This window comes from Melanerpes formicivorus, unplaced genomic scaffold, assembly GCF_026170545.1.
Source record: "Melanerpes formicivorus ecotype bairdi unplaced genomic scaffold, bMelFor1.0.p_v2 SCAF_58, whole genome shotgun sequence".
In the NCBI taxonomy this organism is placed as follows: domain Eukaryota; kingdom Metazoa; phylum Chordata; class Aves; order Piciformes; family Picidae; genus Melanerpes; species Melanerpes formicivorus.
Genome location: NW_027142410.1, coordinates 3,687,137 through 3,701,261, shown reverse-complemented (window position 1 = coordinate 3,701,261; position 14,125 = coordinate 3,687,137). Strand labels below are relative to the sequence as shown.

The 14,125-nt window shown below is 44.7% G+C and overlaps 1 protein-coding gene across 3 annotated transcripts in view; it reads right to left on the bottom strand.

Annotated features, from left to right (window-relative positions):
• Nucleotides 1–14,125, bottom strand: part of NR1H3 (nuclear receptor subfamily 1 group H member 3) — a 31,754-nt gene that overhangs the window by 11,177 nt on the left and 6,452 nt on the right. For all 3 annotated transcript variants that reach the window (XM_068161542.1, XM_068161541.1, XM_068161543.1), the window contains exon 2: nt 1,159–1,406. In XM_068161542.1, coding sequence (XP_068017643.1) covers nt 1,159–1,276 — 118 coding nt within the window. In that variant the 5' untranslated portion in view covers nt 1,277–1,406. The remainder of the gene's footprint in view (nt 1–1,158; nt 1,407–14,125) is intronic.

The window sequence follows — 14,125 nt, the reverse complement described above, 5'->3', positions numbered from 1 at the left end:
TATTAACTGGTAAAGTAGCTGTGCAGAAGCCTCAAATGATGTTCCTGTTTCTAAAGGGAAATCGGAGTAATTCAATGACTGCCACAAGATGGATCTGCCCATCTTGTGGATTTCTTAGCTGTCTTGAAGACATTACATAAATGCCACACTACCATTCCTAAGGCCCTTTTTTTTGAGACATGCTTATTCTTTGATCTATACAAATGATCTTCCATTTCTGAACACTAACCATTTTAGTTATACAGCTTACTGTCATTCTCTGTAGTCAACAATAATGCAGAAATAATTTGAGATTTATCAAGCACAAATGCCGTCTCTGCACCTTTAGCTCTCAATAGGGTGGTTCTTCAGTAAATCCTCTAGTCATTTCTTTCAACATTTTGTGGCTTTTCCCCTTACATTTTTGTAAGGCATTTATCAACTGCTTTCTTTTCCTGTCCTCAGAATTGTTTTAAGGACTTTTACTGGGTTATGTCTTTTTGCCTTTCAACTACCCTTTTTGTTTCTGCTCTACTGATGAGCTCTCACTCAATGTTCAGATCGCTTTCTAGTATCAGGGACTCCCACTCCCTCATTGCTCAAATTCATTTATTTGTCATATTTTCATTAAGTTGCTTATACTATGCTGGACACCCCACTTGTGTTTTCCTTCTTTTTTAACCTGTTACCCACCCATCTTACAGTTTGTAAGTGTAGGATTGTGGGTGCCAGCAGCAATTATAAAAGCAACATTTCAATTCTTTTTCCTCATACTCTTTTAACATCACTTAAGAGAGGCACAGAAGAAACTTCTATTGTCTTGCCATTATGTGAATCTGTAAGAACCTGTTATTTCTTTGCATCACTAATACTCATTAGATTGCCACCTGCAGCAAAATTTTATTGTTCAGCAGCTTGTGATAAGGCTAATGAAAAGAAATTAACTTTACTGCCACAGAACTAGCCTCTTGAAGGTCAAATAAGCAAAGTATTCAACACATTTGTCACCTGGATAAATCCAGCAAAATTCAACTGCCAATATTTCTTCCTATCATTTGAAACTGAGTGCCTCAAGCACAGCAAAACTCACTAAAATGTTGCCAGGTTATCAATTCTGCTTGTAGCTGAAAGAATGGATAGTTGTTAGCTTGTATGGATCTAGTAAGAATTCTTCCATACCTGCATGCTCAGGGGGAGTTTCTGAACCAGGGAAGAGCGAAAGTCCTTCCTCCTCCATCTCAAATACACTTGCCACCCTCTTCCCATGATCCTGTGTGCTGAGTTGAGTCGGACCCATGGAGGCCACACAGGAAGGGCTCACTGTAATCTCATCGCTGCAGCATTGTTCCTGCTGAGCAAGGGGCCACAGGCGTCGTACTTGAAGGTCTTTAGTTTCTCACTGCCACTGTAAGTCAGAAAGGAAGTACCTGTGAAAAAAAAACCACAGATGAAAAGGAGGCAAGAGTTCAACTACTGAGGCTATTAATTCCCAAGATCTGTTACAATCTGCCTCACAAGCAAGCTGTGAGATTTTTGTTTCCGTGTTTATTAAAAGCAACAATTAACTTGGTTTTATCGATGTTTATTCTCTTGAAACACAGTATTTTAGCAAACTGTGTTAAAAGGTACAAGATTAGCACACCCAGGCACAAAACTGCCTTTTTACTGCCAAAGTATTTATCAAAGCAGGACAAGTCTTTATTACTGCTAACACCACCAGGGGACTTCAACTCTGACCACTCCAAGTGTGCAAGAGGGAAATTCCAGATTCTGCAGCTGGTAACCTTTTGTTAAAACCCCTAGTAACAAGTAGCTCAGTGCTGCCAGCTGCTCTGGATCTTGTGGCATGTACTGCAGAACACAAAGAAAACTGTAGAAGACAATTTTGATACAGTAATTTAGTGAAGACTAGAAAACAACACATTTTGCTATTAACATCAGTAGCCAAAGAACAATGATGTATTAAAGGCCAAGATGACAAATCCTACCCTCACCTACACCAAGAAATTGGAAGCCAGCATCACACCTAGAGGAAACAACCACTACACCATTCTCAAGAAATACACACCAACCTTCTCAGGATAACCTTCTCTGGAACTTGGAAACCATACCGAAAAGTATCTTTATTGTACAGCACTAACTGGACTACAGAACCTCCACCTGGAAAGTGAATCCAAAAAGCCTCACTTGCAACAAAAAAGACCTTATTGGTTTGATTGCACAGACTCAGTGAAACTGATGCAAACTGCTAATGTAAACAACCCTAACTGGACTGGACATGTTCCATCAGTTGATCTTAACTCAGTGATTTACCAATGCAAGCTAAAGGGATTAACTGATTTTAAAAGCACCTACGGTAAAGGCCTGTACCAGTTTAACTAGAGTGACTCAGCTCAGGACGAGAAGCCTGCCGCTCGCTGAAAGACAGGAGGCAACAGAAAGCTGTGCAAGCAGCCCAGAAACAAGAGTATGTCTCACATACTGCAGTGCTGACTGAGAAGCAGCAGAGGACCAGTACCAAATCCCTTATTCCCTCCCCAGCATTTGGACCAGACTGCAACTTTTCTTAGAATGCCAAAGTATTACAAACCATTCCCCTCCCAACAGTCACACTGTCAAGTCTGCTGAGCTCCTGCCATATCCCATTACACTGCAGCAGATAACAGATGCAGGTGTTAAAAACTACAGGGCACTTGAATTCACCTGACCTTTGTAAACACACACTCACACTGCCTAAGGAATGCAGAGCTCACTCCCCCTTGGTGCATACAGGCACTGGAGAAACAGACTATCTAGGATAAAAACACTGGCAGCAAGTACAGGTCAAAGTTATAGGATGGAAGAAGTCTTACTGTAGAAGACTACAACCAAAGTGATGTGATTTGCAACCAGTTCAGAGAGACTCACAATCTGCAAAGGAACAACATGGCTACCACAGCATCACAGAACATTAGGGGTGGAAAGGGACTCTGACGGATCACCTAGTCCAACCCCCCTGCCAGAGCAGTATCACCTAGAATAGGTCACACAGGAATGCGTCCAGACAGGTTTTAAATGTCTCCGTAGAAGGAGACTCTACAACCTCTCTGGGCAGCCTGCTCCAGTGTTCTGTCACCCTCACAGGGAAAAAGTTCTTCCTTATGTTTAGGCAGAACCTTCTAGGCTCCAGCTTATACCCACTGACCCTTACCACAATCAATTTTCAAAAAAAAAGCCTCCACAGTAAATCCTGCAGTTGAAAACCCTGAGGAGAGGCACAGAGCAGAGAGAGATAGGAGCTTCACTGAAACACTCACAAACCTGACTTGTATTCCTAGTTCCCTGTAACCTCCTCACTGATGCTGCTATCAGACGTTGCTGGACATGTCTGAGCACAAACCAAGAAAGCTAAGTGTATTGCCTCAGTGCATCTTCACATTCCTTTAGACCATGCAATAGACTCACTCAAACGTTAATTATTGTGCAGAATGTATCACCACCAGCAGCACTGCAGTCATTTTTCAAAGGAAGAGTTTGAGGCCCCCAGCTAAAGGACTGAGTGACATTGCTGAGGCCCCATTGCTTTCACTTCAGTAAACCAGTCTTGCTGCATCCCAGCTATGACTGCAATGTGTCCTGGAAAGCAAAAAAAAGCAATATAGCTTGATGTGATTTCAAAACATTCATGACTGACATTGGCGGAGTAGAACCTGTCAGCAGGACATCTGGAGCCCAAAGGGGAGTTTGTAAGAGACTGCAGCCTTCCTGGCAAGGTCAGAGAAGTCAGCAGCTACCAACAGCATGGGGGAACATAAACCCACATGCATGCATGGCAAAGGGTAAGATTTATCAGGCACCATCTTCATGCACCCAGGCTCCAACCTTCCCAAAACCAAATGGGCCAGACAGGACAAGCCTCTTGGCCTTCACTACTCCTAAACCAGAGCATTTTAAGTTTTGTAGATGTGGTAACAGTTGCAGGCTGAGGAAACTGACCTAACTACAAACAGCACTCGGGTGCTACCTAAAGAAACTTTTTAAACTAGCATTCTCCTCAGAGCCAGGCAAGTGGGGAGGCTGTGTGACTAAGTCAGGGAATGACATTGTCACTGAAATACACAAGGATTGTTTTCAAATGACTGCAGACCATGATGAGTTCTGTACTAACAATCCCATTACTAGAGGGTCAGATCTTCCGATTTGCACCGCCACTTCAACAGAAAACAGAAAAGGGGATACAAGCCATTAACTGAAAGAGGGAACACTGTCTCCTTGACAAAATCCCCTGTTGCACCTCCTACTGCCTGTCTCAACTCTCTTGTCAGTTTTAGAAACCAGGATTGGTCAAGTGACAAAAGATGAAGCAATCACTTCTAATACAGCATCCAGAACAGAGGAACCTGAGCAGACATACTCATATGAGGAAACACATACAGATGAAAGGCTACAGTAAACTATTTTCTGCCAGCCCTTGCCACCCATGTTTCAAATAAGACACTAAACACTTCCGAAATGTGTCACCACCAGCTTTGTTCTGCTCCATTTCTTCCCCCTAAGTTGGCCTGTCTTCTGCCTGGTATTCCTGGATCGGTGTTTTCCGCGAGAAGTTTAAGGATCAGGAACCATACCAGATGCAAGTACAGCACTGTGAAGCAAAGGAATAATCAGAGCAGTAGCACCATGAGCACTTGCCCTCCAAATACTGGATGTTCAGAGGAAATGGTAGCTTTTTAGGAAGTTTGTGCACATCTCTGGGATCTTGCAAAACAGGATTTACTGGTCAGAGTCCTGCTTCTATAAATTACAAAATCCTACAGCCTTCTGCCAAGGGAAAATATATGGTTATGATTCAGTTGTGTAGTGAATCACAAGCATTCACTCTGCAGCACATCAGCAGGAGAGATCTGACACTTGCATCTATGTTAACACAACTGCGCTCACGCCTCACGCAGCTGTGCATCCGAGACGCCGTGTACTTGTGCGTGGGCCTTACCGGCTGTTGGTGAACAAATACATCTCATGCAAAGGGCTAGCTTTCAGAAGTACCTGAAGCAGGCAAATACTTGCCATTTTGGCTTCTAAATGTATTCTGACATGCAATAAAAGCGCCAGCATCCCATCTCAACCTACTTCTGAAGGCTGGGCTCACAACAGTACACAGGGGTCTTTGCTGAAATCTAAATGCACAGCTCACACAGTACTGATGTGACCTCAGGTATCAAAAGCTGTCTGCACATCTAAATGACCAAGTCAAAACTCCTGCTGGACTGAGATTTCACAGGACTCCACAGCACCAGCACATAACTAAGCCACTCAGGAGATACCACTGTTCCAGTCCTTCCTAAGGAGTGACTTAATGACGCTCCTCCTATACTGTCTCTGGTGTGGCAGCCAGAACATTTTCACAGACCTCAAGGAACTGGTACTACCTTGTAGCTGTCTCAGAGAAACAAAGGTTATACCAGTTCTTGTTGGCTCACTCCTCTTCCTTCCCTCTGCATCATCACATCTCTCAAGAAATGCTGGAGCAGCTAGCATATCTTTAAGCTGGGCAAAAACACACAGAGCAGGTTTCAATGAGAAGAAAGTTGGAAGAGACATGTGTAACTTTCAAGGCAGAAAAAGAATCCTGTGCAAATCTGTCACTTGGAAAATAAAGTGATATTACATGTGAAAACTGCTAAAACTCCTGAAGAAAAATAATCAATTTCAGATTATGAATGGGAAGGACACACCACTGAAGTGCAAGGTGTGCAAAGCAGTGCAACAGGATAGCACAAAGAGTGATTTAGGACAGGATGTCTACCAAAGAACAGTTCTGTCACCCTCAAGGAACAGAGACTAGCCCTGTGCCCCCACTGCAAAACCCTCCCTAAAGAGAACTGCAGGGACACAGTTTGAAATCACCATTTTGACTCCCCAGAAATATAAAGACAACCCCAAAGTGGAAGGACTTTGCAAGCCACTGTCAGTCCCAAGATGATAAAAAAAGAAGTAAATAAAAAGATACAGCCTCCTAATTGCTTTCATGTGCTGTCAAGCTAAGCTGCTGCTGCTGCCCATGAGCAGCTGCTGAAGCATGCAGCAACAGTCTGTGAGCCTTGCAAGTTGTTGTGACTTCTGCCAACTATGCAAAAGTGTCCCACTAGCCTCCACTGGCTGTGGAGCCTGCTCCTCAGGATAGGCAGCTGCATTCTGGCCTCTTGCCACCAAGCTAAGGTTCTTATTCCCACCTGTGCCTCTCTAGCTCCAAGTTTTAGAGGCCCTCCCCATCCTTAATTTGGCTTTTACCCCTGCTGCTGACCAACTCCTTCATTATCCATGGATTTGCTGGTTTCTGGCATGGTCTTTACCCATGCATTTGTCTCTTCATTTGAACTACCATATCCCTGAGCTTCACTGGTTTCTCATTGCAGCAGAGAACTCTCATTGTGAAGAATTTTTTTGGTTTAGTCTGGTCTCAAAGCACTGCATGCCACCTTCTCTGCAGGTCAGGTATGGATGTGTCTGCCACGGCAGAGTTTGGAGAACAACAGCCAAGTGACTAACAATAGAAGAGATGATTGCCAGAATACTGGGAAGAGAAGCAGGTAGATGTACCGATGGCATACAGCAGGATGAAAGCTGTTATTCTGAAACATGGAACACCTCTGAAAAAAAAGAAGGAAACTGAAGAAAGCAAAATCAGGTTATTACAGAAAAACACCCTAAGCTCTGGGAGGCTGAAGGGCACTCTCCATTGCTTTCCTTCTAAAATTAGACTTCATATCACAACAGAAATGTAAAGAGGTCTGCAGGCATTTCTACATCTGAACCTAGGCCACACCTTGAGTCCTGTGCCCAGTTCTGGGCCCCTCAGTGTAGGAAAGATGTTGACTTGCTGGAACATGTCTAGAGAAGGGCAACAAAGCTGGGGAGCGGTTTGGAGCACAAGCCCTATGAGGAGAGGCTGAGGGAGCTGGGGTTGCTTAGCCTGGAGAAGAGAAGGCTCAGGGGAGACCTTATTGCTGTCTACAACTACCTGAAGGGAGGTTGTAGCCAGCTGGGGGTTGGTCTCTTCTCCCAGGCAGCCAGCACCAGAACAAGAGGACACAGTCTCAAGCTGCACCAGGGGAGGTTTAGGCTGGATGTTAGGAAGAAACTCTTCATAGAAAGAGTGATTGGCTATTGGAATGTGCTGGCCAGGGAGGTGGTGGAGTCACCATCACTGGAGGTGTTTAGGAAGAGACTTGATGGGGTGCTTGGTGCCATGGTTTAGTTGATTAGATGGTGTTGGGTGATAGGTTGGACTCAATGATCTCAAAGGTCTCTTCCAACCTGGTTAATTCTATTTTATTCTAACAAGACTTAGATGCTCTTGACCCATAGAATACGCTACTATAAACAGAAAATGGAAGCAGCAGAAGTTTCAAGCCAGTTCCTAACTCAGGGACAAAGGAATACAGGACTATATAAAATAAAAACATTTTTAAAAAGGCAGCATCTCTCCTTTGAAAAAATTGGTTAACAAAGTGAATTAGGATTGTAAGGTACAACTGCTATCGATAATTCGGGGCAGAATCTACCCAAAGTACTTCTGCTTTGCTCCACACACACACAAAACAACAACCAGCCAAACTCACACCTTGACCAAGATCTTCAGAGCACAGGATTTTATTTCTATCCTACACAGTCCATGGATAGCCCCAGAGCTGGGAACAGGGCTCCCCAAATATACATTAGGTGAAGACAGAATGCACTGACTCTACCCCACAGAACTTCCAAGCTCTGTGAAGGAACTCCTCATGGCAGCTACAATTGTTTTGCAAGTCAGCTCTCATGTTCAAACGGCTTATCCAGCAGGAGATGCTCCCTTCCCCCTCTGATCTGCCTCTCATTATTCCTTGCCTAACAAACAGTGAGGTTTTTGTTTTGCACCAGCTGTCTGCCTGATCAAAGAGTGCCACTTCAACAGAAGGAGGAAAAGGAAAAGAGTAAAGTGTGACTGCCTTCAGGGTGGGTAAGATCCTGCAATGGGCTGTACCTCTGTTTCCTCCCCCCATCGCCCAACGCCAGATGCTCTTGGTACTTCAGCTGAAGGGAGGAGAAAGGAGACAAGGTTACTGGAGTTCGTTTACACTGCAGACAGGGCTGCTCCCATCTCTCTTCCTGTTTGCATGTAAATATCAGTCTTTCTGACAAAGGGAGAGCGAAAAATGGAGAGAGGGAGGATGACCTTATCGATTCTATGATGGTAAGACAGGATAGACTTTTCCCAGGTTAATGAACTGGAAATGAGTAACAAACTATATCAGGGACTGATGTGGCCACCTTGCTGCCAAGAAGAAATTCCCTGAAGGGCCACTGACACAAGTTCCACTGAACTCTGGAAAACAGCACAAGCAGGTGAGCCTGGGTAACAAAGCTCCAGTCCCTTTTGCCCCTTCCAGGCTTTCAACTGTCACCTCAGCTTCCAAGCTGCTGGCTAAGGTAAAGAATAGCCACACCAGGAATGGCAAAAACTAGGGCATGCAAGAAGTTACAACAGCAGCATCCTTCTGTAATTCCCTCTTTAAGCCATGACAAGTTATCCCTTCTCAGCTCTATCTGGCCAGATGACCTGTGAAGCCAATGTCCCAACACGATGAGCAGACAGAACAGAGCCACTCTGGAGTGAGGCTACCTTCTGCAGCACCCACAAGGATGAACACCAGAACTTGCCATTTGCATCTGAACTGCAGTAATCCCCTGTACTGCAAATCCAGCTCATCGACTGCTCGACATCGCTATCAGCACCGACCTTCATATGGCAGGCAGCACAACTGAGGCTGTGACAGGAGCTTCCAACAGGGAAAATCACAGCTGTGCTCCTCCCAGAAAGGTGAAACACACAGAGCAGAAGCCCTCCCCTGCTAGCAGAAGAGCAAAGGGCAGCCCTCTGCCACTCCTTGGTAAGAAGGTGAAGGGGGAGTATCCAGCCTGGAGCCTTATCTGCAAAACATATTTATCAGCATCAGCTATAATACTAAACTCTCCCTATGGAAACGCACTTTAAAGCAGCAACAGCATTCTTTGCCAGTATCACTCAATTTCCCTGAGCAATGAAGCTATTTTCATTCTTCCTAGGGACTCTGTATTGGCTAATGGTGTAGCCCTTTCACACTTCCAACCACACTACCAGACACACACACACATCACTCCCCCTCCCCCCCCCCAAAAAAAACCCAACCTCAAACATGAAGAGCACTCAAGCAATCAAGAAAACTCCTTACTACAAAACAAATCTGCTAACTAGCAAGACCTTGCTTTGGAAAACTGAAGTTAGGAAGTTCTCGGCTCATTATTCCTGCTGCTGATGGGCTCTTATGCATCCTATGTGCAGTGACAACTCACCACCTGAAGGCTGAAGATGAGATCTGACCCCAACACCTCAGTTTCTTTATAAATGCCACTGCATAGCAGCATGGAAAACATGCCTGCAGACTCTTTCCTTCTGGATTCCTTCTCTAGCTTTACTCAACCATCAGTACTTTGTTCTACACAATTATACAGAGCTATCCAAAGCAAAACCAGCCACTTTTGGAAGCAACAGCTTTAAGACCCAGAGCTTCCTTAGTCTTCCCAAAGAACAGAATTTAAAAGACACAGGCAATACACAGTGTCATCCACATCAGAAGGAGTGAGAACCACCAGCCAGGTTCAAACCCCTCTTTTTTTAAAATGGGGGCTTGCAAAGAAGCAGGTGGGGGGGAGGGGGTTTGACAGTTAGAGAAGCCCCTCTCCTCCACAGGAGTACCACATTACAGAATAAAAGCAAGCTCTACCTTGGATCCTACATTCCTCCTTTATGACCCTCAGTCCCAGAGATGTTGCGGCCCTGCTTCAGGGAACACAAAGTCTGACTCACGGCACATTTGAGATGTCATCCCAATGCCATCTCCAAACTGAAGCAAGAGGTGAGAATTTAAACACAAAATAAAAGAGTCAAGAATGGATATCCAAAGTAACATCCTGACAGTGGAGATGCCAGGAAAAAGGGTTAAACCTAGTGTGGTGGTGAGAGAAAGTTCAGTTCTCCCACACACACAAACAAACCATGGCTAACTCAGTGGGAGAAGCAGAGATGGATAAAAGCTGTATTTACAAGCAGGATGAAATGCAGATGGATATATACACAATATACAGTATTTACAATATATATACAGAAATATACAGCAAAGAATGTAATACAGAGCAAAACTCCCTCCTCCAGCCAAGAGGGTCCCCCCCCCCCGTACCCCTTTTCTCCCCCTACCTCCCTTTTTTTCCCCAAAAAGGGTTAGAGAGAAAAGGTAATTATTAAGGAGGAAATTCTGTTAGCTCAAAGCATCTGCAAGAATTAGTTTCTTATCTGTTAGTTCAAGGTTAACTCCATCCAGCACAGCTGTTGCTCAGAGAGAAACTGAAACAGACAGGCTGAAAAAAAGACAGACAGACTGAGACTCAAACTGAACTAAAACTTCAAGTTGCATTTTACCTATCTACCAATGAAATTCGTTTAGAATATCTTTGTTTTTCAAACCATTCAGCCAGTGTGTTCCAGCAACTGTCCCTTCCTTAAAGGGACAGCCTGAAATGGTCACAAAGCAATAAAAGAACCAACTAGATGATGCCTAGAAAAGAGCACTGCAAGCCTTTTTTTCTGCAGGCCTCTTTTCTGCATGTATCATAGTATCATTCAGGGTTGGAAGGGACCACAAGGATCAGCTAGTTCCAACCCCCCTGCCACAGGCAGGGACACCCCACACTAGATCAGGTTGGCCAGAGCCTCATCCAGCCTGGGCTTAAACACCTCCAGGGACGGGGCCTCGACCACCTCCCTGGACAACCCATTCCAGGGCTTCACCACTCTCATGGGGAAGAACCTCCTCCTCACATCCAGCCTGAATCTCCCCACCTCCAGCTTCATTCCATTCCCCCTAGTCCTATCACTACCTGAGATCCTGAGAAGTCCTTCCCCAGCCTTCTTGTAGGCCCCCTTCAGATACTGGAAGGCCACAATGAGGTCACCTCGGAGCCTTCTCTTCTGCAGACTGAACAGCCCCAACTCCTTCAGTCTGTCCTCATGCAAGAGGTGCTCCAGCCCTCTGATCATCCTTGTGGCCCTTCTCGCAACATACTGGGTACCTGATTATTTCATTAAAAAAACAAACCAGACCAAAAAACCCTCTATTAAACTATGCAGTAAGGGATCAACACTTCATGACCCAACCCTGTTCTACCCAAGTGCCTTTATCAGCCAGCATCATAAAAAGGATCTCTGCTCAGCTCCCCCAGGCTGCCTCAGCCCAACTTTCAAAATTAGGGTATCAAACTGCTGTTGACTCCTGAGCAGGAACATGGCCAAATCCACCATCAGCACTGAATTATTACTAAAGAATTAAAAGTAGTTAAAAAGCAGCTGTGATATTTTACCAGGAAAACAAAGGACACACAAAGCTGTAGGACCTATCACAGGAAAAAAAACGGAAAAAGAACTTAAAAGCCCTTGTCCAAAACACCTTCTCTTTCAAACTGGTCTAGCAGCTACAAAATAAAAGAGCATTAAGGACAGAGGCAAAAGAGGAAAGAATAAAAGGGGGGGAGGAGGGGACCAGTTCACAATTGTTTGCTCATTTTTCCAATTTCCTCCTTTCCTTCCACCTCCACTTTCATCAGCATGCTGCTTATCACCATAACTGAAACAAGATTGTTTCTTGGAAACAGCCTTTTTGTAATGTATCTGTCTAGCATTTTGTATCCAAGCACCATCCCAGCTAAAAGCATCATTCAAAATAAATGCTGCTGCTCACAGGCAAAACTGAAATTCAGTATTGAATTGCAAAACCAGCAGGGAAGTCATTAAGATTCCCCTAAGGGCAGTAAGGGAAAAGTTCCCATTCATAGAAATATCACCCTAGATGTAGTACAGAGGTCAGGAAGAAATGAGAGTGTTACAGAAATACTCACATAAAAGAACACATCAGAGGGATGCTGAAATAGTTTTAAATTGCTTCAAAGCAAGCTTGACTATTAGTCCACTCCCCACTCAACCATTACTGGGGATATATTTTGCCAGGTTTTACTAATAATCCTCTTAGAAAAGCAGAAGGCAGGAGTTCCCACCCTGCAGTAGATGTACATACTCAAATGTAGCCAGAGGACTGCAGCAGAGTAAGAGGAGAGATCAGAAATGCTGCAAAGAAACACAGTGAAAACTAGCATACAGATGCAGGTCAGAAAAAGGGACTATTAAAGAGCTCTGTTGCAAAGTAAACTTGCCTGGCTTTCCACTTTACTATTCTGGATCCTGGCCTGTATGGTCTACTTCTGCTTTGGGGGTCATTGCAACTAACTTACAAGGTACAACAACATTAAAATAAGGAGAAAGAGTTTTGGTTTGGTTTTTGCTTTTATAACCCCCCAGGGTGGAAGCTAGGAGGGAAGAGTTAAAGGTCTGAAAATGAGAGAAAGAGGATCTGTGTGACAGGAAGGGAGCATGTGAGAGGGCGTGTGACAGGCTGTGTAGAAAGCAGAATGTGCTTGTAGATCTCATTCCCTCTGAGGCTCTTGGCCAAATGTGGAGCTGAACTTTCTGCAGACTTTGTCCTGCCAAGTCATGTTCCCTACTCACACTGCCTGACATCACCACAAATACTCAGATGGAAAACAGTCCAGAGCCGGACAAGAGTCCACCGCTCAACCACCAGCCAGTGAAATGGCTGCACTCACAGCACACCCACCAGATGGGAAAGCAGAGCCACTGATTTTCCTCACAAGTTATCTCCAGACTTCCAGGAGGACTCACCTTCACCAATCCAGAAAGAGCTCTAGTAAGGCACAAAGAGATTGGAGGTGCTAACAAATGCTTTCGTATTACCCAAACAACGTTGCCCAGAGCAGGGCAAAAGCCTGCACAAAGGCTCTAATAGAAGGAAAGAGAAAAAAAACCACAACCAAACAATAAAACCATAACCATCAGATTGTCAGGATTTGTCACAACCATTGTGCTAAATAAGCCCACTTCATCCCCAACTCCAGTGCAACCCTGCCACGAGGAGGAGGAAGCCATCACACATGACCCACAGAGAAATCACATTCTGTAAAGACTGATGCTCTGGCAGGGTCTGCATCAGGCAAGCAAACAGGCAGAGGTAATACTGTCAGAGAACTCTTATCATGTGATTTCTCAGAACTGAGAACCCAAGGGGAGTGCTGGAAAATGTGAGCATAAGTGTGTGGGAGCAGGCAGTGGGGCTAAGCCAACAGGTGGCTGGATTTCTTATTTTGATCCTTGTATCAAGGGAGAAGGGTGGGGATGGTTTGCCGATCTGGGACACTGCTAAAGGCAACACCCAGAGCAAGTATCAGGGAGTAGCAGTTGGAGATGACAGTGAAACAATGGAGGACAAAGTCTCCAGTCTCTCCTTGTTCCTTCTTCAGTCATTACCCTCGGCTGGCTGCTTAAAAGCAGAGTGATAGAAAATGTCCCCAAAGTCCAGGCAATGGGGAGAAAATCCATGTTTACTTCAGGGCATCAATTCATGCTTTCTTCACTCCTGCTCTAGTTCTAGGGAAAACAAGTAACAACTTGGGAACTTTCTGGAGACCAAGAGAAAAATTTTCTTCAGTCCCATATATATCAAAAGGTTAAGTCCCCTCTTCTCTGACACACCTAGATAAAAGAAGCTGCATTATACAACCTATGCTTATCAGTACTTTACATATTAAAACACATCTCACAACAGAAGTTCCCTTTTGCTTTGCTAAGGAAGGGAATCTGACACCTTTTTTAAAGGTCTCTCAGTGTAACTTTGCATATCTGAATGCTACATGGACCTTAAAATGGTATCTCTAGGACTTCCTGCAGATGCCTGAGAATTAATCCCCCTCACCAGCTGTAAACACAGAAGCCATATTTAGAACTTCTTCCTGGTCCCTTCACAGAAGCCAGAACATTATTAGTCTCCTACAGACAACAGCCAAGGGTGGGAAGAAGTTGATCGGAACACCAGCATTACCAAGCTGGTACTTGAAAGCAAGGTGCAAGCTTCTCCTTCTGCCCTCAAAGTGCACAGCTGAGCGAGCTGCCCTGCCTTGGTGGCAGTATTCATGCAAGCCAAAGCATGCTGGTGAGGAGGGCAGGCCACAGGACTCTCTGCATACCTGC